General features: G+C 38.4%; 1 protein-coding gene across 7 annotated transcripts in view; it reads right to left on the bottom strand.

The window, feature by feature from the left end:
- Positions 1-61: 61 nt before the first annotated feature.
- The window catches only part of axin1 (axin 1), a 255792-nt gene continuing 229732 nt past the window's right edge, over positions 62-26121 (bottom strand). For 5 of the 7 annotated variants that reach the window (XM_052021867.1, XM_052021869.1, XM_052021866.1 and 2 more), the window contains exons 5-11: positions 25884-26021; positions 20518-21068; positions 12456-12632; positions 11590-11835; positions 9556-9663; positions 3836-4003; positions 62-2607 (exon numbers count right to left, since the gene is read on the bottom strand). In XM_052021867.1, coding sequence (XP_051877827.1) covers positions 2481-2607; positions 3836-4003; positions 9556-9663; positions 11590-11835; positions 12456-12632; positions 20518-21068; positions 25884-26021 — 1515 coding nt within the window. In that variant the 3' untranslated portion in view covers positions 62-2480. The remainder of the gene's footprint in view (positions 2608-3835; positions 4004-9555; positions 9664-11589; positions 11836-12455; positions 12633-20517; positions 21069-25883; positions 26022-26121) is intronic. The other 2 variants (XM_052021872.1, XM_052021871.1) reach the window with 1 other exon arrangement.

Here is a 26121-nt window from a genome sequence, read left to right as displayed (position 1 = left end):
GGTGACGAACATAGTCCAATCAAATACAGAAGGCACAACACACAGAATTCACTTGATTTTTTTTCTTTATTGTCCAAGTACCTTTTAAAAGATAATTGTACAAGTCAGCACACTGAAAGATGACTGAAACCAGGTAACTAAATCTTCTGACGTGCTGCTACTTGAAGACATCTTTAGAAAATGTACATATTTACAATGGAAACCCTTAGAAAAAAGGGAAATGCAAAACCCGTGAATGCAGGGCCACTTAAAAATCCCGCTGGACACCAAATGCAGGAGGAGAAAACCATACTGCAAATCCCTGGATGAGGAGAGCTATTCCTCAGTCATGGGGGTCACATAGCGTCAGACAGGTAACAGCATTGAATATAAAAGGCACTCTGTGATGTACTTTTATTTACACAATACCTTTTAGAAACACAAGAATGATGTTTTAGGCTGTTCCTTAGACTTACTGGATTTTGGGAAAATTTACCTAATTATCATTTCTGTGCAACAGATTGAAACACCCCTCATTAGTTTTAAACCCAGTTTCTAAAGATTTAGACAGCCAAATGGCAGTAAATTAAATTGAGGAGGAACAATGCCATCAGAATGGAGGTTGGGTGAGACAATGGCATGACAATTTGATTACATCTATAAATACGCATAGATGGTGAAAGCCCAACTTGCAATATGAAGTTTTAAAATTGAAAATTCATGCCCTTTTGACCATTGAGAGTAGAAACAGGGATAGCTCCCTCCGGGTGTTCCGTCATATATCAGCCAACACAGAATGAGGCTTGACAGGTGAAAAGATGATTCTTCTCTGGAAATTCCTATTTTCAATATCCCAAATAAAATCACATTAACCTTTACTGTATAGGCCTTTCCTTCCTCCATGAAGGAGTTTGTCCCAGGAAATGAATTTTATTGACAATTAAAAAAGGCAGCATTAATGCACAACTAAAATTGGGTAACAATGAATTTTAACATGTTTACTTAGGGGAACAAAGTGATTGGCAATGTACCAAACATTGCAAAACAAGAATGATTACTAAGCATCAAGAATTAACAGCTTGGCTAATTTTTCCTTTCATTCCCAAGAGCAGCATCATAAAATTTGGCTGAGGGCAGTTCAAGTCCTTCACTAGTGAAGCGATAGTCTAGCTGATTAGAATGAATGTTATTTTAGAGATGTTTGTTGCCAGTTTAATGACTTTCATATATATTCCAGACACTTGCAAATATTAAAAACTGTGATTGTGTATACCAAGAACAAATTAAATACAATGGCCTTTTTTCTTATACAGTGTGTCATTTTTGAAACTGACTAGATATTTTGAACTAATCGCTGTACTAATGTGGTCAACTTCAACACCATAAGCACCCGTGTCAGTATGGCAACAGGGGCAGCAGAGCCACACTGCACATTTCAAGTTGTGGACTTGGTATTGAAAACCTGGCTGGTGATTCAAAGCAAGCTTAAATGTTGACTGCACTGGTGTAATACCAGGTTCACGTTGGAAGTGAAGATTGGGGATTTTTGAAGTGTAAAATATTGCAACCAATTTAATCAGTGCTCAAGTTAGCAAACAAAACCAATACCAGTACTCTTCTAATTCATGCTGTAGCCCAATAAATAAAACAAATTTAATTCATTTAAGTTATTGCCAGTATTTAGGACAAGTTAGCTAGGACTTAGTTTTTATTTCCAGACTGGAGCTGCAAGCCAAAGTGTGCAGAAACTAAAAAGCACCGAAGTCATAAGTGCTAGGTACCTACAATACATTAGTAAGGGATGGGAAGTGGGGGACTGCTATCAGTCAATTGCCTCCTGGCATACACATTCCAATTGGGTCTTATGAAACAGTAGAACTTCTTCCCTCTGTGAAAAAGGCCTATACAGCAGTATTTGCAAAGGTGACATGTAAACTTTCTTGATGGGCATTGTACTGACAAGCCAGAAGTGATAATCATCCATTCAATAAGTAGAGAAACACCTATCAATGGTTTGAAATATGGACAAAATAGCTATTAATACATGGCTGTACACATTTGGTGAGCTCAAGTACCTGTATGTATGTTTTAAAATAACATAAGAGCACTGTTACATTAAAAATGCTATTTTCCTCAGATTACATTATATCAAAAATATGCAGCTTTAGTAAACAGTTTCATATTACAATTTCTAATACAATTTTACAATGCTACATTACACTTAGTGTTTGAAATATACTGATAAAGAGAAGATAATGCTGCAAACATTCCCCTTACAAAGGACTGCACTGGCAGACCTTGGTGTTGAAAGCACCATTTTTTTTCTGCTGTAACGAGCAGTTGTAAAATATCCCTGTGGAGAGTTGGAAGCCTTAATATGTCAGGTTGATGCATTTTCCACAGTTAACCACTGTGACCCCCAGCAATGCATTTTCAAATACTCCAAGCAGCTGAAACTTCTCTTGTACCATTACAAACTTTTCTTCATGGCTGGCTTGCATTTAGTCAATTTTTTCTACTTTTCCAATAATTTTCTCCTCAAAAATTGGCAGAATTGCTTCCTCATCACGAACCTCTTCAAATACCACCCCACAGTCAAATTCATCGCTCACTTTCTTGAAATAATACCTGCAGAGCAAGAAAAATTAGACACCACAGTTAGGAATCTGAATTTCTCACCAGGAAATTAAAGAAAAAAATCTCAAAAGACTGGAATTAAAAGACATCAGTTTAAAAAAGTCAAAAGTTGATTTTACTTTTTCATTATTTTCTTCTTCCAATTGATGCTCTTTTCTGCATCACAGAGTATGTACAGAAAACAGGCTAAGATTAAATGACTGAAACAAATCAAACATTCTGTGGAGATTACAGAGCCTACCTGATTGTTTGTTAAAATTCTGCAGAGATAAAAGATGTTTGACTAAATCAAACCAAATCAACCAATAGCAGTGGTGTTAGCATGACTCAAGCTGAGCCTCAGATTGGTTTATGCTCCTTATCACAGGTGATGTTATGTATTCTGCTAGTGGCACGTGCTGCTAGCTATCTTAATGTAAGCCTTAAATGCTAACTAATTCATATCAGCTTCCTATTTAGAATTCTATATTTCATCACACACTCTTTTGATGTGTAGGCTCACTAAGAACACGCAAAAGGTTTGCAGATAGAATTCAGCAGAAATGACTCAAGTGTGTAGATAAATATCTGGCTATTTTATTTCTTACTCTATCCCTACCTAATTATCTGATGTTGTGCTAACTTATTTTATGGCCAAATAAGGAAAAATCAATCTCTTGATTTTCTTAGTCCATTTGATAAGGGCAGGGACCCTGACAAGCAAAAAGTGCAAAACAATGTTGTTATAAATTTGCAAATGGCTGCACATGTTAAGGGACAGAGTCCTTTATTTTCAATTTCTCTAAAGAGAACAGAACAGCTTTGAAAATGGTTTCAAGACATCCAGTTGCATTTAGTCCAAACACAATAAATCAGTTTGGACTTCTTTGGCTGGATGAACAGTGGTCCTGGGTCATGTTATGGTTTGAGCAGCCAAGCAATAAAATAGCAGTAATAGTGTAATTTAAATCAAATGTCCAAAACATACAGCCAACACCATTTACGCAAAGAAATTCATTCTGCAATACCAGGCAGATAAAAATTTTCTGAAGGAATATTCAAATCACACAAGTTCTTGCAGCTTTGAATTTCACTTTTTTTTAAAAAGGCAATTGTCATTTTTCTTCAATACCTGTTCATTTGTCCCCATACATATTTCAACTGAAAGTCCCTTCCATCGGGACAATTAGTCATCAATTTAACTTCACTGCAGCAGAAATTTCAGATTTTGAATTCTTACCTGTAATTCCCTTTCTTAGTCAACAGCTCCTTAAACTGTCCTAATGTGACCACACGTCCTTTAACAGATGTTCTGTATGGAATTGGTTCCCCACAGAAGTAGTAGGCCACCACAATGTTATCACCAGGCTGAGACACACCATTTGCTGACTTCTTCTGTGGTTTATGCCTTTAAGTAGAAAGAGATCACAGTGAGCTTCCTTTGACTCATCCACGTTATTAAGCATTGGTAAAGCATCTACAGAAACAAGGCTGATCAGCAGAGCTTAAGAGGGGGGGGGGGGGGGTCACAATATTTTTTGTTCTTAACCAAAGAAGCCAAATAGAATATTGCACAAATAGTGAGATCCAAAAGGCATTTATAAAAATAACTGACTTTGAAATGCCTCTCAACTTTAATTTGCTTTGGTTTCAGACAAAATTAAGTTGAAGATAATTCCTCAGTTATTTTAACTCATTTATTGCAATTTGATTTATTGCCATGCAATTGCTGCAAAATCATTTCCTGCTGCAAAATCATTTCCCACTATAAAACTGCTTCTCAAAAACCAGAGTACCTGACTTTACTTTCAATTAAATGATGTTAAGACCCAGAACATTAACAATGAAAATTTAAATTCCTCAAATGATGAAAGGACCTGGTCCATGATGTTTATACAATCAATACTTTACCCTAATGAATGGATCTCCACAAAAACTTACCTTTCCAGAACTAATGTCCAAAATATATCCTCCAGGCTATAAGACTCTACAAAGTTCTCCAGCACTGATCATTCCCCAGCTAGACAAGTACTTGAAATACTTCAGCAAACCTATCACATCTGAATCTTGCATCACCAAAAAAAATGCACTTGATGCTAATCTGTATCATTTACCAGCCTTTCATTCAATATTCACAAAAAGCTAATTCCATTGCAGGTTTTCCCCAATAGCTATGTTTACCTCTGCACCACATCTTAATACAAGTTGGTCTTAAAAAGAATGAAAACATAAAAAGATTGAAGCAGAAGTAGTTCATTCAATTAGATTATGATAGATCTTTTATCTCAGTTTCACTTTGCTGCACTAACCTCATGTCCCTTGAAATCTAAAAACCTAACAATTTCAAGGCCTCCCAAATTTTTGGGTGAAGAAATTTCTTATCTTTGTCTGCACTAAATGGCTGACTACTTACTTTGAAACTGTGGACCTGGGTACTAGACATCCAAACAAAGGGATGTATTCTCCACATCTACCCTATTAAACACCAGAAGAATTTTGTATGTTTCAATGAGATCCCATCTTATTCTTCTAAACAAGATGTAAGGGCCCAGTTTGCTTAATCTCTTCTCATAACAAACCAATCCCAGGTAACAATCTGATGAACCTTTGCTGCTGCACGTCTTCAAGCACACATATCCTTCCTTAGCCTTAGATCTGTACACAATATTCCAGATGTGATCTCAAAGGACATATGTAATTGCAAAGTACAAGACATCTCCCTTCTTCTACTTAAGGCTGCTTACACTACACGTCTTCCTAAATGCTTGTTGAACCAGCACATTTTAGTGATTTATGTATAAAGGATACCCAGGTTCCTCCAAACACCAACACCTTTCAAATCTCACCACTTTAAAAAAAAAACTTCACTTTCTTTTTCCTCATTTTTCTCTTCAAAGGCAGGTGCTTACAATTTTCCTTGTTATTAAGTATGTAGCATGTCTCTGCCTATTCACTTAACCTGTCTTTATTCCACTGAAGCCTCACTGCATCCTCCTCACAGCTTATGCTGCCGTGCAGGTTTGTATCATAGCAGAGAACATTATTTTTGAATGTCCATCATCCAAATTACTGATATAGACTGAACAGGTGGTGTACCAGCATCAATCCCTGCAGTACCTCACTAATCAGTCTCCCAACCTGAAAATGATCATTTATCCCCACTTTGTCCATTTACCAATCTGTGCCATGCCCCTACACCATCCTCAATCTGCGCCCATGCACTATCCTCTCCAATTTTATTTAATAATCTCATATTGCATCTTAGCAAAGGTCTTCTGAAAGGAACTGGTTCATCTTCATCTATTCTGCAAGCTACAACCTCAAATTCTGAGTAAATTTGTCAAACATGACTTCCCCTTTCATAAACCCACTAAACTACCATGCCAGTGGAGGAACAAGTTGTACACCAATCAAATACCTAATTGTTACTATTCAATGTTTATTGCTGATGTTCCTATTTGTTTTGAATAGTAATTAAAATATAGTATTATTGACATAACAGGAAATGCTGGAAAAATGCAGAAAAAAGACACTTCTCCCATAATGAATTGAGCAGGGAAAGTAAAAGTGTGAAAAGGCTTATTCTGCTTTACTGGCTTGCTCCTTGTTAACTGATAAACAGCAGCACTATAGTAGCTAGAGAAATGCTCTCTAACCATTTGGTTGTACGATTGCTTTGAGGCAGGAAGCCAACAAAAGGAAATTAAGGCGGAGCCTAACAGATCAAAATGACATTTTAAATTACTAGAATGCCTGCATAAATGTCTTTATTGAATTGGAGTAATATTTGCGAATATTACTGGTGCACACTTTATAACATGCAAAATTGTTGCCTCCTTAAATAGATACGAGTGATTTAGAGAATATTGCTTGCAATAAGATAACATTATAGAATAAATGTTTAATTAAAATTTCAAATTAATATACAGATGTGACATTATTGCCAACTATTTATTTTAAACCAACTGAAGTTAAATGCATTGCTGCTTTAGTAATTCTGTAAATATTTAATGCCACTTATTTTAATACCCCATTAAGGGGCTCGGATCATCTTCCAGAAAATGTAAATATCAAACAGCATTGCAAGAAAAGCATAACGGTTTTCAAAAATATTCACAAGCATAGAAGCTCTTTCTCCTTCCACAACTAAATGTGAATCATGGCTATCCACATTCAATCCACAAGTCCTTGATGTCCTTACATGGCTTAGAAGACATGACAAAGACAAGAGAAGCATAAAGCCAAGCTAAGAGCAGACAAAAATGGCAACCATCACCTGCCATCATGACACTCCTTCAGGATGAGTGGTGGTTTATGGTTTACCAGGCTTAATCCTGAGAGAGCCTAGTCTGGTCATGAAATGGCTCCCTGCAAAGTGATCGCTGTCAAAGTTTCATAAAGGGCCACCAAACAAGACTGCCAGAAATCCAAATACTGCAACCCATGTGGAGAGACTGGTCACTGCCACAAAACCTGTTAAAACCACAAGTTGAGAGGAAGTTCAAGAGTGGAGAGCAGCAATCACAGCCGTTCTGAAAAGAACTAAAACTCCTACCTCCTCTGTCACCTCACATGAGCACCAGACTAAGGGAAAAAGAGGAAAGCACAAAAGAACAAGAAAGTGCAGAGGAGGTATGTAAAGAACAAATCCAGTCCAGAAGCAGCAAAGGAGGGTGAAGTGAATAGAAAAGCTTGCAAATCTAAGGGGCTAACATCCAAAGTGGTAAGGGATGGTCGGAGTCTTCAAAGAGCAACAGTCACGTTTCCTTTGAAGAGGAGCAAGAAAGCTGGCAGAAGAGAAAGGCACAATATGGTAGTGAAACAATGTACCACAAAGAACCGTCGTGACAGGAAGCAGTGCCGATGCACCCTGCCTTTGGAAGAAAGAGCAGTGACGCCAAAGGAAAAGCTGACCAACACTGGTAAATCAGTCAGTTCAGCCTCTGCACTCCATGCCATACATCCTCCCTTCTCCACCTCCTTCGTTCTGCTTTCTGCAGGGATCAATCTGTGACCCCCCTGGACCATTCATCCCTTCACACCCACTTCTCCTCGTCTCCTGGCACTTTCCCCTTTCCCCTGCAACTTGTGCCTTCACCTCCTCCCTTACCACCATCCAGGGACTAAATGGAACCTTCCAGGCAAGGCATAGATTCACGTGAACCTTCTCCAATTTGGTCTATTGCATTTGGTGCTCACGATATGGCTTCTTCTACATTGCCGAGCCCAAGCGTAGACTAGGCAGCCATTTTGCAGAGTACACGAGCTCTGTCCACAATAGCCATATTGTGATTCCAGTTGCATGTCATTTCAACTCCCCTTCCCATTCCCACACTGAACTGTCCATACTCAGCCTTCTCTACTGCTTGGGCAAGGCCAAATGCAAATTAGAACAACACCTCTTATTCTGTTTGGGTAGCTTTCAATGCAATGGTATAAACGCTGAATTTTCAAATTTCAGGAAACTCACTTCACAGACCTTTCATGTATAAATGGAAGGTATAAATGGGGGGGGGGGGGGGGGGCGGGCGGAAATGTACCAAATGTGGGCTTCATTCCAATAGCTACCAGGTATGCAAACACCAATTATTAATGTCTTGAGATCCTATCTGCCCCCAGATCTGCAAAGGATGGGGTCTTGCTGCGTTGCATCATAGAATACTTAACCCAGGAGAACATTTTTGTTCACAAATCATTTAGGCAGGGTTCTGCCCAAAATGTTGGAGCTTTGTAGAAAAAAAAGGACACAATGAACCTTGTTGGATGGCTCCCCTAGCAGACTCTCAGACATTTGACAAGATGCCCCAGCAGCAAGCCTTTGGATGCTTGGTGGTGAGAAAGGCTCTCCCCATCAGATTTTTCATTATTGGAATATTAACACATGTTGCCCTTGTAACGACTTCACTGGAAAAGAGAGAGTAGTCCATCTCCTCCTAGAATGGACTTTTGGAAAGATGGTCTAGGAAAAGATGCAGGGGTATTTGTTGAGATTCATCCAAAACAGCTGCATAACCCCAGTAGTCTGTGTTGTAGGGTTGTTTCCAGACACGCACACAAAAATTTCAATTATTAGCAGCAAACCATCAATATAATAAGAGAGGTCCTCCTATGTACCCAAAACTTACTGGCCTTCCAGGACAAGGTGCTGTCCAAAACTAGCACACTCTGAAGTCCATGACCATGTACTGAGGGAAGTGCTGAAGCCAGTTGCAGTCACTACAAAGGCCCTTTGAGGTAGGACAACAGTTTAAAGCCCTCACCCCAACAGCACACAAATTAGTTGAAATCAGTGTCAAAACTCTGAATTATTTGTCCAATGATTGTTTTTAACTAGTAACTGAAGTGCCTGTTAAGTAAATGGATTAACATGACTTGTGATGAAACTGTTGACTTGAACGTTTTCCATTGCATGCATTTTGATTATTCTACAAATAAAGTATATTTGAGATTTTAAAAATCCTGAAAATGAGTTTCTGGAACATTTCCTCAAGAAACAATACTGACAGTTTCACTTTAAATACAGATTCTAATTGAATGCTCACAATCAATTATGTAAACCCTCCAAATGCAGTTTAAAATAAAGAAAAATCAGTTATTCTAAATCACTAATTCATCGCTAAAATTAGTTTAAGACTAAGATGGGGCTTAAAGACAGAAGATTTTTGTAAACAGCACTATAACTGGACAATACTATGAATGAATCTCATTCCATTTTTCATTTGCAGCTACTAAATCCAGAGATTAACTGCTGATGGTATTTTGTAGCAATATATTCAACCTTAATTTGAATATATTGCAAGAGCTAATATGAAATATTCAAATTGTCAAAATATACTGCAAGAACATCTAGAAAAATTTAAAACAATTTTTTGCTAATACAAAAAAATTAAAAATACCTAGGTACAAACTAATATCTAAACCTAGGATCACAGAGAATACATCAACAGCAGCGGCACGTACTCTGACTCAGAGAGATCCATGTCGGAGACGGCTGGTACCACATTCAGCACTGGAATACATGCAGGCCTGACAGAAGTGCGACCCCGTTGGATAACCTCTTGCACATACCTGTAGTGTCATGGAGAATAATCCTAGGAATTAGAATACTCCATTCCATCTGTCTGTCTACCTCCTTTCTCAGAAACGGCCTTCACTGCTATCAAAGTGTTCATCTGTCGCCTTATTCATAGATACTCTTTCTCATTTTAAATAAATGGATTTCTTTCCCCATCAATGATGCATACACGAACACCATTTACTAACAGACTCCAAAATTTCTCACTGGAACTCTTTAAACAAGGACATGGGTATCTCTAAGAAATTTCCATGGATTATTAATATTTGCATGCAAGCATCCTTCAAATAAGGTAGATACAGCATCTACATTACAGTCAAAGTACATTCAATAAACATTGTCTTTAATATTTGAAGGATCTAATTCTGGCTAGTAAATATGATTTTGCAAAGGATATTAGTTTAAAAAGGCGTCTTGTTGGATTGAAATTCCAGTTACTGTTTCTAAATCTACATTAACTTCAGTCTACACCTGCTCAAAATATGAAAATTAGAGAAAAGTTCCAACCATTAGAATTAAAATAACTTTGAGGGAGCAATGATTTTTTAAAAAAATTAAAAATGTAATAGAATGGTATATTTTATAAATTTGAATCAATAGCTTTTTGATGATATTTCACCAAATGACAAGTTGTCAGCTTCAGTTATGTCATTAAGGTTGAGGGCATATATATTGAATGGAATATCATGTCAATATTTGCTAGGATATAATGATTGACATTTAACCCAGGCTTGGTGGGGGGGAAGAGAAGCAAAATTAAGCCATTTTATTAAGCTCAATGGCCGATTTTGCCAAAATATTTATTGCTTAAACTATTGGCCTGAACATTTGCAGTAAACTACGATCAATAAAAAGGGGAAATTGTTCAAATGGCAAAAATTGACACCTGCTGATTACCTGCTTTACCCCCTATGATCAATAGGTCAAATCAAGATTGAATTACATTTTAACCATGCTAATCTAGTATATTTGTCAGATGTGTTTTCTCCCCGCCCAGTCTTACTGGTCGAATCATCTTCCGCAAAACATCAGTAAGACCTACAGGTGTACATCAATTAATCTACATATCAACAGGTACTATGCAGCAATGTTTTCAAGATTAACTATAATCTGAAAATTCAAGTAGCTTGTAAAATCTCTTTGGCCAGTCTCATTAAATTAATCAAACACCATTTGGAATACGATACAGGAGACCAGAAGAACCAAAGTGTTTTGAGCCATTTGCATATTTAAGGCTAAATATAGCCTGGCAAATTAATCACACTTAGAAGTACCTAATCTGTGAGAAAAATAAATGAAACACAACTGAAGCTGGCTATAATGATGCCCAAAGCAAACAAAAAAGGCACATTTTGGTAATCAGTTTAAAAAGTCTAAGTAGCTTGCAACAATTTCTAAACCATCTTTCTGGATGTTCCTCCTCCAGCACATTAAAATGAAGTGAAAGATATAATGTTGAAAATTCAGACTCATCACTGAAATCTTTATCACAAACCTTAAGTCATACTTGTAAGAAGCATTTTCTGAATGGCAAGATTACAAACTACTAAGCAGAGGCTACTGTAACCTATTCCAAACAAAGTAAACAATATTCAGTATGGGCTGCTCCAATGACAACACTGGAAATAACAGACCCACAAAATTAAGAGGAAATCAGCGACTTTTTAAAAAATATTATGAAAATGTGTGTTTCTGTTGCAAGCTGTAATAGATCTTTTAGCAGGCATAAATCAAATCAAATGCCTACTTTGTATTTTTACAGTGCACTATTTTTGAAATGGATGGTAATGTAAAATTCACCTTCATATATTGATACACTACTTAAAGCTTATAAAACAAAGCATTTATAGGAATTAATTTTAAATTCTCAGATGTATACTTTCAGTTCAATCAAGTGAGAAATAGTTAATTCTTCCAACCTTTGCTTGGACTGTAGTTTGCCACTCTTCTTTTCCTCCTCCTCAAGCCGTCTGCGTGCCTCTTCCAGTTGAGTCAGAGGGTTAGGTGCTGGGTTGGGTGGCATGGTTGGATCCTGAATGAATGGGTGTGATGGTTGGATAGGATTTCGCAACTGAGCACTGACCCATGGATGAACAGCTCCTGGCCTCTCAATTGAACTTGGTCTGGATGTATCATGACTAGGTTGTTTCTTGGCCCCTATCAAACTGCAGAAAAATGAAATGGGTAATTAGTGCAGGTTTGCAAAAATCTTTTTCATGAACGGCATAGGAATAAAATGTGTCATTATATCACTTATCAGAAAACAGCAAAGAATTTCAATTTGATAACCTAAAACGCGAATTCATGAACGATGAATTGCAATTACTTTAGAATTAATGTGTACACCAGGTTAACTTTTCTAAAAGTAAACAAGAATTTGTTTAGTTTGGAGGCATATCCAAAACCCATGTTAATTTTGTTTCTTTGGGGTGGACCCAATTTTATGATATGGTTCACATGCATTTGAATATTAAATAAATTTTTCAAACAAATGATGCAGGTTGACCCAGAAGCCAGTTAATTGACGATGTCTGAAATACAATATTATAATTTGTTATTTTTGTTACAAGAACTAGAAAATCCCTTCTGTACATGCTGTCATTCATTTAGGGTTCTTTTCCCATGGAAACTTTGGCAGAGAAACAAAGTAAAATTCATATTTACAAAATTTCACCTGGAATGTTATGGCATGACATGCAGTATTATGCAAAGAACATTGTGATTTCAAATATACAACTCTTTAGCAAAAATTTATATTGAGGTCAGAAAATCAAGGTTCTCTTACTTGTGTGGAGACTTCTTATGCCTGTGAATTTCCTTCTCTCCCTCAATTATCCATTGCAGTATCTTCTGATTCCGCTCCATGTCCTCAGGAGGGGCAGGGGTTTCGTAGTTCCCAGTATCTGTTTTTCCTGGCTCAGTCTTCTTGGTATTTCGTTTTGACAGTGTGTTGACTTTACTCCTGCACAACAGCATTCAAACAAATCAGTAATTTAGCAAGTCATACAACACCAAGACAAGTTCTTTTGTCAGTATCCACGCTGGCCATAAAGGACCTATCCATCTGTACTCATTACACTTTCCAGCACTTGGCCTGCAGCCTTCTATGCCATTCCAATTCAAATGCTCATCTAAATATTTAAATATGGTGAAATGAGGCAATGCATGTCTGATTCTAACATCCCCTGGATGAAAAGTTCTTTTTCAAATCCCCTCTACATCTTCTACCCCTTAATCTTAAACCTATTCCTTCTGCAGAGGAGAGAAGTTTCTCTCCATCTAGCCTATCTATGCTCCTCAATTCTGCACACCTCAATCAGGTCCCCCTCTCAGCTTTCTTCACTCCAAGGAAAACAACCCCAGCTTATCCAGTTCTCTCCTCAAAGCTGAAATGCTCCATCTCAGGCAACAGCCTGGTGAACCTCTTCTGTGTTCCCTCCTATAGTGTGGCTACCAGAAATATGCACAACATTTCAGCTGTGACCTAAAGAATGTGTTCCACATTTGAATCATAACCTCCTTGCACTTGTATTCTGTGCGTTGGTAATGAAGGGAAATACCCTTATGCCTTCTTCACCATCTTATCTACCTGTGCTGCTGCCTACATGGATCCTTGAACATATACACCAAGGTCCCTCTGTTCCTCCAGTACTTCTTAGGTTTTACCATTCATTGTGTATATCTGAGCCTTACAAATCTTCCCAAAATATCACTTCACATTTTTCAGGATTAGATATCACCCGCTCATCTTAACTCCTCAATACTGTCCTGCAATCACTCACTAACAGCACCATTATTAACTTGTATTGCAACCCTTCAGTTCAAAAACTTCAACCACAAACATAAATTTTCTGATTTTTGAGTACCTTTTATGACACAAATTTGGCCTATTGGCATGCTGTCTCCATGCCAGTGGAGACAGCAGGCCAATAAGGATCCAGAGCCTATTCTCATCTTCCTGCACTTGGTCCATTCCAGTACAGCTCTTAATTTGTACTTAAATGTATACCTGAAATGTGATGAGGGTTTCTGCCTCTCCCAACCTATGAGATAGTGAGTTTCAGACTTCCACACTCTGAAAAATATTTCCTCATCACCCCACCAAATACTTTTATACTCCCTCTTATTTGATTCTTCCTCTGCTTTATCAAAGCTACTCAATTAACTCTACCCTCAGCTATTTCTGTTCCAAAAACAACCTGAGCACATCCAATCCTTCTTTGCAGTTACAATTTTCTAGCCCTGGCAAAATTCACAAATCTTCTCTATATACTCCTGGGGCAAACTCTTCTTACCTGCAATTTGGTGACAGGAATAGTATATAGAACTCAGATGATAGCCTACCAAGCATTGTACTATTTTACCACAACTTTCCTACCCTTGTATGTCATGCCCTGTGTAATAGAGTATCCCATATGCCTTTATACCCATCTTATTGACCATTCCTGAAAACTGGAAGGATCAGTAGATCTATTTGTCCAAGGTCCATTTATTCTTCATCATTCATTCAAATCCTCCTACTTACAGCCTTGTTGCACCTCAAATGCATTCTCAAACTTCAGTTTAAGTTCCATTCGTAACTTTTCTGCTCAAGTACATCTTTCTGAAGTTCAAAGCTTTCCTTCTCAAAGTCAATCACATACCTGATTTTTTTTATAGAATCTGCTAACGTTTACCTTGACTCTACTTTCAAGTCTAAATTATTAATATAAATTACAGGAAGCAAGGGACCAAATGCTGTGGAACCTCTTTGGTATTGTGACTGGAAGACCATTACCAATCAATCACTACAATGTTTCCTGCCACTGAGTCAATTTGCCATTTTCCCCAGGATTCCATGGACTTGTACGTTTTTTTACCAGCTAGCTTGTGGTAAGTTGCCAAAAGCCTTGCTAAAAACCTTTGTATAGAGTACATCACATGCAATATTCTCATTGATTCTCCCTTAGTTCAACTCAATCATTAGTCAGATACAATGTGTCAGGTAAACTTAGTCTCTCTCCATTGAGATAATACCTTTTGATTTCTCGCACACTTCCCCACATTAAAATTCAATTTGCCCACTCATGTCATCTATATTTGTGCTTTTCTAAATGAAGATCTGTACTGGTCCTCCAAACTCATTCCAATAACTTGCCCAAAGTTAAACTAGCCCATAATTCTTCAGTTTATCCGTTCCTTAATTTATATGATAAACAGTTCAATGTTACCAGTTCTCCAGTCTCTGACACTATTGCTCAGGCCAAGGAAGATCGGAAAAATAGTCTCTGCAATTTTCTTCCTAGTAACAGCATGGAAGGAGTTTCACCTGGACCTAGTAATTTATCCAATTCAATGATGTGAAATCTTTCAATCATAATTTTATTATGTTTGTCTAAACAATATTTTTTACACATCTCCTCCTCCATTTACAACATCAGCATCGTGCTCTTGAGGATAGCTGCAAAGTATTTGTTCAGAATTCTTTGACATCTGCCACCCTCATGAATAGGTTCATTTTCTTGTCCCTAATGGGCCCTGCTCTCAACTTAGTTTTATAATTTATAGCAGATAATATCTTCATATTTCCTTTGATCTTACATGCCATATTTTTCCATGCTCCCTTTTTCTTAATTTCATCCCTAGCTTCCTTACTCCTTTCTGAAGTTTTAACCTCTTGGTATTTGACAAAAGCCCCTTTTTCACCTTATCTTGCTCTCCAGGCATATCAACTCTTGAGGACTCTAGATTTGGCAATTAGTTTTAGCAGAAAGAATAAGCAGGGATAACAAACCAAATCTCTCAGTTCTTAGTACTGAGTAACAGGTGCATAAATTCTTCAAAGTGGTAGGGCATAATGAGAGAACATTAATAAATGAGGTACATAAAGTGGAATACAAAAGCAGGGAAATCACAAACATGCAAACACTAGTTAGACCACAACTAAAATATTGCATCCAATTCAGGTCACCTGCCTTTAGATGGGATTCTATATTCTCTCATGGGCCAAAAGGTTTACTAAAATTGTTCAAAGAGGTGGGATTTCAGTTATTCATTTAAAATGAAGCTGGGGTTGTTATACTTGAAGGAAACAAGATTCAAGAGATTTGATTGTGCAAAAGATCATGACTGCTTTAGACTGAAAATAGAAGGAAGCAGTTTCCATTAGCAGATGGTTCAAGGATGGGGCACAGTGTGCAAATTTATATTAAGAAAAATGCACAACTTGCTGCTCACTAGGCTGAGGGTGGAGAAAAAAATCAGGGCTTTCAAAAAGGGCATTGGGTAGGCACTTGAAGAACTTGCAGGGCTATGTAAAGAGAAAGGAAATCAGATTGACAAAATTGCTCTACAAGTAACTGGCAAAGGTTTATTGTTGTGAAATAGTCAAATGCTGTGACAATTCTAAAATTGGATTTAATTATTCTACATTTTGTATTATTCTATATTTATTCTACAATTATTCTACATTACATACTGTTGATAAATGGACTAGGCCAACTGGGTAGGCAAATATAAGGAGAAACTGTAGCTACTGAGTATAGAAAAGGATTGAGACATGAAAAACTTTTCACAGTTTGAGACAGACCAGGTGAAGTTGAGAGGGATGCAAGAGGTGGAGTTGCACTACTCATCAGGAAGAATGTCACAGTGGCACTTGAGAGGACTTCCTGGAGGGCTCATCCAGTGAGACAATATGAGTTCTAACTCCAAAAATCTTGTCCTCAAGTTGCTATTTCCGCAAGGGAAATGTGAAGTTCTGTTCTCAGTATCAAAATATGAACAGGTGTACAAAAGTGGTAAAATTAATAATGGCCCCGAAAACTGTTGCAATGGATTAAAAATGTAGTACCTCTTCAAACACATGGAACTTTAAAAATACTGGGGGGGTGGGGAAGAATAGACAGACTTGAATTAAATACATCAATTTACTGAAGCCATTGGAGTGACAACTATTTTTGAAACACACAAAAGCAACAGAGGCAGTATCTTGCACCACTGGCAAGATTCTGCCTCTAATTTTAAATTTTGCCAACTCCATTTGGACTCCTATGTCTTACCGTTGTGGTTTAATTTAAAGCAGTATTCCCTGCTTGGCATTTTGATAATTTGAACTCAATTTTCAACATCTAGTCTGACCACTGTAACTTAGTTTAATAAAATTCTGCTGGTCTCCATTGTTTTGGATATATAGTGCACTTTGGGATTTTTTCCCCCCTCTTATTTGTTGCTGCTTTATGGCAATTTTAGACCATAAACGAGCATACAAAATGAAAAATTACTGCAAATATTGGAAATACAAAACCAAAACTGAAAAAAAATGATAGTTTCAAGATCAAGTGTACTCCCAACCCCCAGTTTTACACAAAAAGATTGGAAGTAAAAAGTTTGATTCCACAGAATCTACTGGACTAGTTTACGATACAAAAAAAACAGCAGACCTGATAAATCTGGTCTCTTAGCCACAGTGGAAGCTACCAGCTGAAGCCCACACAATAAGATAGGAATGAGAACACTTGATACAGATGGTGAAATCAACAAGGTATGATGGCCGAGGTGGCTAATCAGGAACTGATCATAAAGCTGTTAAACCCAGAGCAGTGGATGATGAAGATAAAGAGCACGAGACTGGAATATTGGAGCAAAATAAAAAAAAAAACAGCTGGAAGAATTCAGCAGGTTGAGCAGCATCTGTTGGGGGAAAGGAGTTGTCTGTATTTCTGGTCAGGACCCTGACTAAGGACTGAGAGTGGAGAGGGAAGGTAGCTTAAAGAGGAGAGAGGAAGGGATGAGACGGGTGACAGTAGATGGTAGGTGGACTGAGGGGGGGTAAAGTTGGGAGACAGACAAGTGTGTGATTAGTGGAAGCAGGCAAGGAAAAATGAAGACTGATGGAGCCAGGTGGGGGAAGGAGGGGTGAAGGTGGAGATAGCTGCTGGAGGTGGATGTGGGGACACTAAAGGCTATAGGTGGTGAAATATGATAATGGGAACCACTAAGGGAAAGATGAAGGGCAGCTGGAACCAGATGGGGGAGGGGATCTGGTGGGTGAAGTATGTGGGGAGTACATGGATGGAATAAGGAGAAAGGTATGGGAAAAGAGAACAAAAATGGGATGACTGATGATGGATTGCAAGATGATAGGGAGAGGGGAACATAGAAGGCAAAGGTTACTGGAAATTGGAAAATTCAGCATTCATACTATTGGGTTGTAGACTACCCAGGTGGAATACGAGGTATTGTTCTTCTACTTTGTGATAGGTCTCACCCTGGCATTGGAGAAGGCAGAGGATGGACAGATTGGTGTGGAAAATGGGAAGGAGAGTTGAAATGGCATGCAAACAGGAGTTTGACATCTTGAGATGGCCAATGGGAAAAAAGAAAGGTCCTCTGCAAACCAGTCACCTTGTCTTCACATGATCTCACTGACATAGAGGAGGCCACATGGGGGTGGTCAGGTGATAGCAGAAGTCCGGGAAATAGAAGAAATTTGAGCGAGAACTACAGCAGAAGGGAAGCCACATTTCCTGAAAAAGGAGGGTATTTCAGATGTCCTGGAATGGAAGGCTTCATCTTGAGAGCAGTTGCAGTGGAGACAGAAACTGAGATAAAGCAATGACATCCTTACAAAAGGGCCTAGATAGCTGTGAGAGTCAGTGGGTTTAAAGTAAATGTGGGTGGATAGTTTGTCTTGAGACAGATCCAGAAAAGGGAGAGAAGTGTCGGAAATGGATTTGAATGTTGGTACTTCTGCAGTCAACTGCAACTGAGTTGTCGCCAATCCAATCAGTCAATGTGGAAAAAGTACATATGGCCCTGACTGACTGAGGAATGCTTGTGCAAAGTATGCACTTTTGAGCAGAATAGTTTAAGTGACTGGAACAGACAGAGATTTGTAACAGTAGTATGAATAATGAAAGTATTTGTAAAAGTATCAAACATGCACACAACCTGAATAAAGTTAGAAATATAAAATGCTCAGTAGATCAAGCAGAACCCGTGGAGAGAAACAGTTTTCACATTTCAGGTCAATGACCTTTTATCAGAACTAGGAAAAGTTAGAAATAAATAACTGAATAAATTTGGTTAAGGAATTTCAATTGTCTGCCTTGTCATAAATCACAAATTCAAATTGAAGAAACAGAAAGGTTGGTAAGACTCAGCTCTTGCAGGATCTTGTGCTTCAAGACAAATGGCAAACTAGAAATGATCCTAATTCAGGCAAGGTGATTTGAGCAGATCATGGAATATTGTACCAGGAAAATAACTGTAGAGATGAGCACAAGATATTTGTAAGGCAAAGCATTGGGCTCAAAGAAGGTTTTATGAGACAGGAGAAACAGGAATAGGCAGCATGATTGTTGGGAACTTTTACAGTGAAGAGCAGTTGAGGAGTAGATTGTGGGATTTGGAGGATTGCAGAAGAAGATGCAGTAATTAATGCAGAGCAGAGACAAAAAAACTAAAGTTTGAGGTTTACAGTGCAATGTAACAGAGGTTACCCAAAGGTGTCAAAATTACAGGGACCTAGCTAAAAGAGCTGCTGCTGGAGTGGAGGTTCAATCTTGCCCTCCATTGTTGTTTATGTGGCATCTACACTTCTCCCAATGGGTTTCCTCCACACTCAGCCTACTAAGCTGCATGTATTTTGGTTGTGCAAGTATTTATTTATGTTGCCCATACTATATGAATGGTAGATGGGACAGGGCTGGGGGTGGAGGTTGGAGTTGATGGGAATGTGGGGACTCGGTAGGCCAAATGGCATGTTCCGTGTTGTATGACTCTATGATAGAGAGAGCAGAATAAAAAGCGCAGAGGAATAAATAGATAACATTGAAACTGGCCTTTAACATTTTACAAGTGGTGGCAGTGGGTTGGGAATGAATCGGTGGAAATCCTATTGTAAATGACAAATTGCAGATTGAAAGGGCAGGTTCATCAACATGTTTAATGGTGCCTACTGGAACTCTGTGAGATAGGGTAGCAAGTGATGAACCACTCGATGAGGCAGACTTGCAAGCAAATGATGGAATGAAATACAGACATAGCAGTCCATCCACCACCCATGAACCCTATTCAGCAGTGTAAATATACTCCAAAGGCCCAAATGGATCAAAGGGTGGTTCTACAGAGCAAGTTTCTGGTACCATATACAAGTAGTAATGGATCATGATTCTATTTGCTTCAGAATCAAAGGGTTTTTTTGGGAGGGGGAGGGGGAGGGGTCCCACAGTTACAAAAGAGGGAATATTTTTCAGGGCTACTGCTGCAAGGACTATCAAGTGCTGGCACACTACTCACAGAATAGGATAAAAACCACAGAAACCTGGAGAGCTCAGGAGGTCCATATGTGCAGTCAGGGAGTAAGCAGCAAGATTTCAAGCAATGTTTGGATTTCAAATACTCTCAATTCTTGTACAATAACAAACATTTCACCTTTTTGGTACCTTAGACATGGTTGACGATTTCCCAACTTTTTTTCCCCCACATTACATTTTCAAAAACGTTCTCTCCTGTGCCACACGAGCACCTGTGGACTTTAGTCATAGACTTCACTCAGGATGAGTCAGGAGGACCAAAAACATAATCCTGAAGTTTGAGCTCATCCAATGTACACATCCAAATTAGATGCTAATGAAGAAAATCTCTAGCTACATTTCCCCTTTAATGTAGTATTGATGCCAACAGCAGCACACCCATAGCTTTCCTTTTCAAAAAAAAGGGACAGTAAATCCAACAGAAAACAGATTTAAAACCTGGCTTCAGAACCACATGTAATGACTTACTGAACAATTCAGTCAACACAAAAAAATGAGCATGGTAACACAAGTACAAAATGCCACAGGAAAGCTCATGATTTCACTTACCCATAATTCAAAGACTCCACTGGATTCGGTACCATGCTCATGCTTTCAGCATAATTCCGTGATTTTGTTGCATAGTGGTGCGAGTCAGCATTCCAGAAATTATTCTGGACCCTTTGTGTGGCTTCTGCCTCAATTTGTTCTTTTGGTTTCATCCCATTGTGATGATGGATGTGATGGTAAACATGTTTGTGATGGTACATATTGGGAGCCTCAACTTTCACACCAGTCTTGGACACATGTTTATGACCTGAAGGTAGCAATGATCCGGATAACCCTGCTGCCTTTCCACTGGATAAGCCATCAGGAGAGCGGGACTTTGGAGAATGCCGTCCAGGTCCTGGAGACTGGCAACCAGGAGTCTTCATCACACGCTGGACATGTTCATCAAGAATTGATTCTGGATTCTCCTCATGAGCATCGCGCATTTGCAATCCACTGCAGCCCATCTCAGAGTAACGAGAGTTGAAGTGGTGCATAGCCTGGGCAGGTGGCAGTTTGTGGCTAACAGCAGAGGGACCTAATGAAACATCTGCATCCTCTCCTTCTTCCTCCTGCAAAGGAATCTCAGGATTAATGCAATTAATAAACAATAATAAGCACAGGGATGTATAAGTACTGAGTTACTGATTATATTCAGGTCAACTGTACAGGCTCCCCATTAAAACAGTTTAGTATTTCCAATAGCATGATTCCGTAAAAATTGGTTTTGATCTATTAGATGCTAGTTTAATCAGTTCAAGCTGGCATAAAGACTGGATAATAAAGCCAATGGATAAAAATTGTTCCCCACAATAATTCTTTTGCCAGCTCTTAAAACCAATACTCCAGGAATTTCCAAGTGGTACAAAAATGTAACAGACATACATTTCTAGTTCATTATCCCCAAACAGTAGGATCCTGATCAAAATTTGAGATGTCCACTAAAAATAATGGGAACTTAACATTTTACTATATTAGTATCAGTTATTTAATTTTTACAGTTGCTATCAGTGGGTTTTAAATTGCACCTGCATACAAGACAAAAACATGTCCATTGCTGCAAAAAGTTATTTACTTGCATTAATAAAATGAGAACCAGTAGGTTCAGAGCCATTATTCTAATGGCTGGAAATAGATACTAAATTGCAGAATTATCTTTTGGTCTTTTATCAAATGTACTTTAGTCTCTGAAATTACTTAATACGTTGATTTATCAGGTAATAAAATTCAGTAATGCAAACAAAATGGAATAAGTACAAACTTAAATACTTAAGTCAGAAGGTTAACATTTAAAATAGCAGGTTCAACAAAATCACATTTTGTGAAAATGTGATTTTGTTTTAATTTCCTCCCCACGTCAGAGAGGAACATAATTCGATTCATTTTTCGGACTGTGGATATCACTGGCAAGGCCAGCATTTATTGCCATATCAATTACCTCAAAAGCTGAAAAGTCAAAAACCCACAGATATTGCAAAGCTGAAATAAAAGGAAAATGCTAGAAGTGCTCTACAAGCCAGAAAGCACCTGCTGAATATGAAACAGTTAATGCTTCAGGTTGAAGACATTTTATTGGAACTGGAAAAGTGGGAAAATTCATGAAGTTGCAGAGAAGGCAGAGGGTGGATGAACAGGACCAAGGGAATAAGCTCTGAAAGGGTGGGGCAAGGGTTGCTTTGGTGATAAACTGAAGAAAAGTTGGTCTTTGATAAACTAATGGCAACAGCTGGAGAGCGACAAACAATGGAAAATGTATAGGAAATGCTCAGATAGTCAGGTCATGCTACTGCAGAGAGTAAAACTGAGAACTGGCCAGTTACAATTAGAGCAGGTTAGCTGGAGCTGATGATTGCGATATTGAGTCAGAAGGCTGCAACGTGCCCACATGGGAGGCAAGGTGCTTTTCCTCACATTTATGATAGACATCGTTATAACACTGCCAGAGGCCAAAGACAGATGGGTCAGAGTGGGATTACAATAGAGTATTAAAGTTACAGTCAACCAGAAATTCAAAGACTGGACAACAGCAGTCACCTAACCTGCACTTGGTTTCTCCTATGTAGAGATGACCATACTGTAAACATCAAATGCAGTGCAGTAGATTGGAAGGGCAAGTTAATCAATGCTTTGCTTTGAAGGTCTGTTTGGGTCCCTGGATGACGAGAAGGGATGAGGCAGTGCATGGGAAAATAAGAGGAACAGCTGGTGGAGGAGGAAGAGCAGACTGAAGAGTTGCAAAGGAAATGCTTTGGAATGCAGAAAGGGGAGAGAAGATATATCTGGTGGTGGAATCTCAACAATTCTTTCCCCCTTGGAATCTTTTACTTCTTCCCTCTCCATCATGCAGGGATCCAAAAAGGTCCTTCCAGGCAAAGTAGCAATCCTCACACACATAGGATCTTAGACTTGAAATATTAATGATTTCTATTTCATTGGATGCTGTTTGACCTTGAGTGTTTCCAGCATTTTGTTTTTACCCTTGAGGTGCTGATCTGCCATCTTTTCAAACATTGCAGTTCTTCTAATGAAAGCATTGTTAATTCTGTTGGTTAGGGAGTTCCAGGATCTGGACCCAGTAATTTGAGACAAGACTTTAGGAGAAAAACTGCAGGTGGCAGTATTCCCATGCAACTGCTATCTTGTTCTTTTAGGTGTCATATTTGGAAGGTGCTGTCAGAGTAGCCCAAACAATGCATTTTGTGGGTGATACATGTAACAACAATTTTGCACCTGGACTGGTTTGTCCTGGAGTTATGCTTTGAGTATTGTTGAAGTGGCATTCGTTACGACAAGCTGAAAGTACTTCATTGCACTAACTTGTCCATAGTGAAAAGGCTTTAGGGCAGCACGAGGCAAGTTACTCTCCACAGACATCTCTGACGTGCTGGTGTAGCCACAGTATTTATATGACTGGTCCAGCTGCATTTCTGGTTAATGGTCAGCCTCGGGATGTTGAAGGTGGTGACTCAATAGTTATGCCATTGAATGTCAAGGACATTGATTTAATCCTTTTCTTGTTGGAGTAAGTCACCGCCTGGCACCTGTGGCAAAAATGTTATTCACCATTTATTAATCCACATCTTTCACCACACAAACCAGTGCTTCATTTGCTAAGTTGTGGCATATGGAATTGAACATTGTCCCCATTTCCTAGTTTATGATAAAAGGTCACTGAAGCAAATAAAAATAGGAGGATCTCAGATACAGCCCTGGGAATGTCACCTGGTCCCACAGTGTTTGCAGTTTATGGTGCTCTCAGTACACTTGAGCAAATTGCAATGGCTGAAGTTTCTGTGATGGTAGGAATTTTAGGAGGAAGGAGAGATCGACTCAGTACATCCAGCTGAACATGGTTGCGAATACTTCAGCCTCGTCTTTAGCACTTACATGCTAAATCTCATCATCCAAAAGATGAAGATGCTCTTGGAGGCTCCTCCTTTCATTAGTCATTTAGTTGGACCCCACCATTCATGACTGGATGCAACAGGATGGCAGAGCTGTGGTCCAATTCATTGGGTGGGGGATCACTTAGTTTTGTCTGTGCTGTTGCAGCTTCACCAGGTTGACACTTCATTTTAGGTACGTCCAAGTCTACTCCTGGCTCGCCCTTCTGCACTTATTAATCCAGGACTGATTCCATCTCGAGTGCCGTGGCATAGAGAGGAATGCTGGGCCAAGAGTTTAGATAGTAGTGGCATACATTTCTGCTGTTGCTGATGGTGCACAATACCTCATGGATGCCAGTTTGAGCTGCTAATTGCCTCCTCATTTGCTGTAATTTATGAATCGAATATTGCAGAGATGCTGCATGTGAAGTGTGAACACTCACATTAAATAACTCAAATGGTCTAATAACTGAATAATAAATAAAAACCTTTCATGTGTGTATATTTTCCATATTTCCACATGACTCATGAATTGATTGCAACAATAAGTATAGGACGATGTTAACTTACTGTTATCAGCCTGCAGGTGGCACTACTGAATTGGTTTTAAAACTGAAAATACTTCAGACAAGTCTCGCATCTTCTGTGGTTAGGTGTTTCTTTTATATAAACCTTTGCAAAATAACTTGCTAATGAATCATCTTAGAGCTATTTCCCAGACAAACAGAAGGGACAATTGTTATAGGTTATTATCCATGCAAATTTTAGCCCTTCAAATACAAGCTGGAAGGTAATAGTTAAACCCATCAACATGGAAACTGTCAATCTTCAAAGCCATTTTCTACATTTTGTTTTGCTTACATTAATTTTGGCAAGTCCCCATGTGCATTAATTTAGTTTAGATATCCAGGAAGTTAACCTCTTTCTCCAGTTTATAAGCCTTTCAAGATATCTACATCACTGGAGTTCCTTTCCACTACCCTCACTTTCTAACTGTAAAGGTGATTTTGATACACCTTGAAAATTTCTTCTCATGCTTCTTCTTACCCATTTTTTTTAAGCATCTTTTGCTGTTCTTTGTATCTCTCCCAGTCAACAAGATCACTAGATATTTTTTCCCCAACATTAGGTTGTATAGTTTTACCTCTAGTCTACCAGGGCTTTTTATTTTGAAGACCACATCTTGTTGTTGCCTCTTAATTCTATGGTGCGATAAATTATTTTTTGAACAATTTCCTCTAGTGTTTTATCCAAGAGAAATTTGTTCACAGGCTCTGTTTCATTCACAAAGTCAGCAATCTAGAATCTTACCAGATGTTTTGCATTTCTTCCTTTCATAATATGATCATGATCACTGCACATTAGACAAAATTTGGCTCATTACTATATACACTATGGCCTTTGTTCTAGGATATACAATAAAACTCCAGTAATCTGCCAGGTGATGTTTGTTGCACTCACTTTCAATGCACCAGGTACACTGGGAAATTATTTTATGGTGCAACATCTAAAAAAAATGTTGGGACATTAAATAACATCCAATAGTCCAGAAAGTCTGCCAGTCTGGCACCAAATTCCTGATTGTGGTGGATTATCAGTTTTATTATTGAAATTAGATGCCGTTTTAATTTCATAATGTAAACAAAATTATGGATTATAAGTTTCAGTGCATACAATTTAAAGATAAATCCACACATGCCAGATGACTGAATTCCCTAAGTGGAGCAAGTAAGCATGAGTTCAAAGGCAATGAAAAATATATTAAAGATGTGCTTTATGGATAGATTTACCATTCTGAATAACTGCATGCAAAACTTCAAACAGTACTGCTTGCATTATATCTGGTTATCTTTGGTTTCCTGTTACATGTGTCACTATTTTACACAAAATTAGACAAATAAAATACCATAGACAAAAGATAAATACTGCCTTATATTGAGAGCTAAAGGAATATCCTAAGTGTGCATGTTATGGTCTGCATTAATAGCACATGAAACATACCGCTCTCACACGCTTAAGCCGTTCTTCCAATTTCTCCTCTGCCTCTCGTTCTCGCAGTACACTCTCCAGCCGACTAATGAGTGCTGCAGCAAACTTTTCTGGTTCAACATGGATATCCTTTGGCATCCGATACGTGCGCTAGGCAAATCAAGGGTCACGTCAAAAAAAGTGTAAGTAAACCTGTGTCACCATAGACATGGTCTGTGAAATAACTTCATGTTCTGCTCATGCAATAAAT

This window comes from Pristis pectinata, chromosome 8 (genome assembly GCF_009764475.1).
Source record: "Pristis pectinata isolate sPriPec2 chromosome 8, sPriPec2.1.pri, whole genome shotgun sequence".
NCBI lineage: Eukaryota > Metazoa > Chordata > Chondrichthyes > Rhinopristiformes > Pristidae > Pristis > Pristis pectinata.
This window is presented reverse-complemented; position numbering and strand designations above follow the sequence as displayed.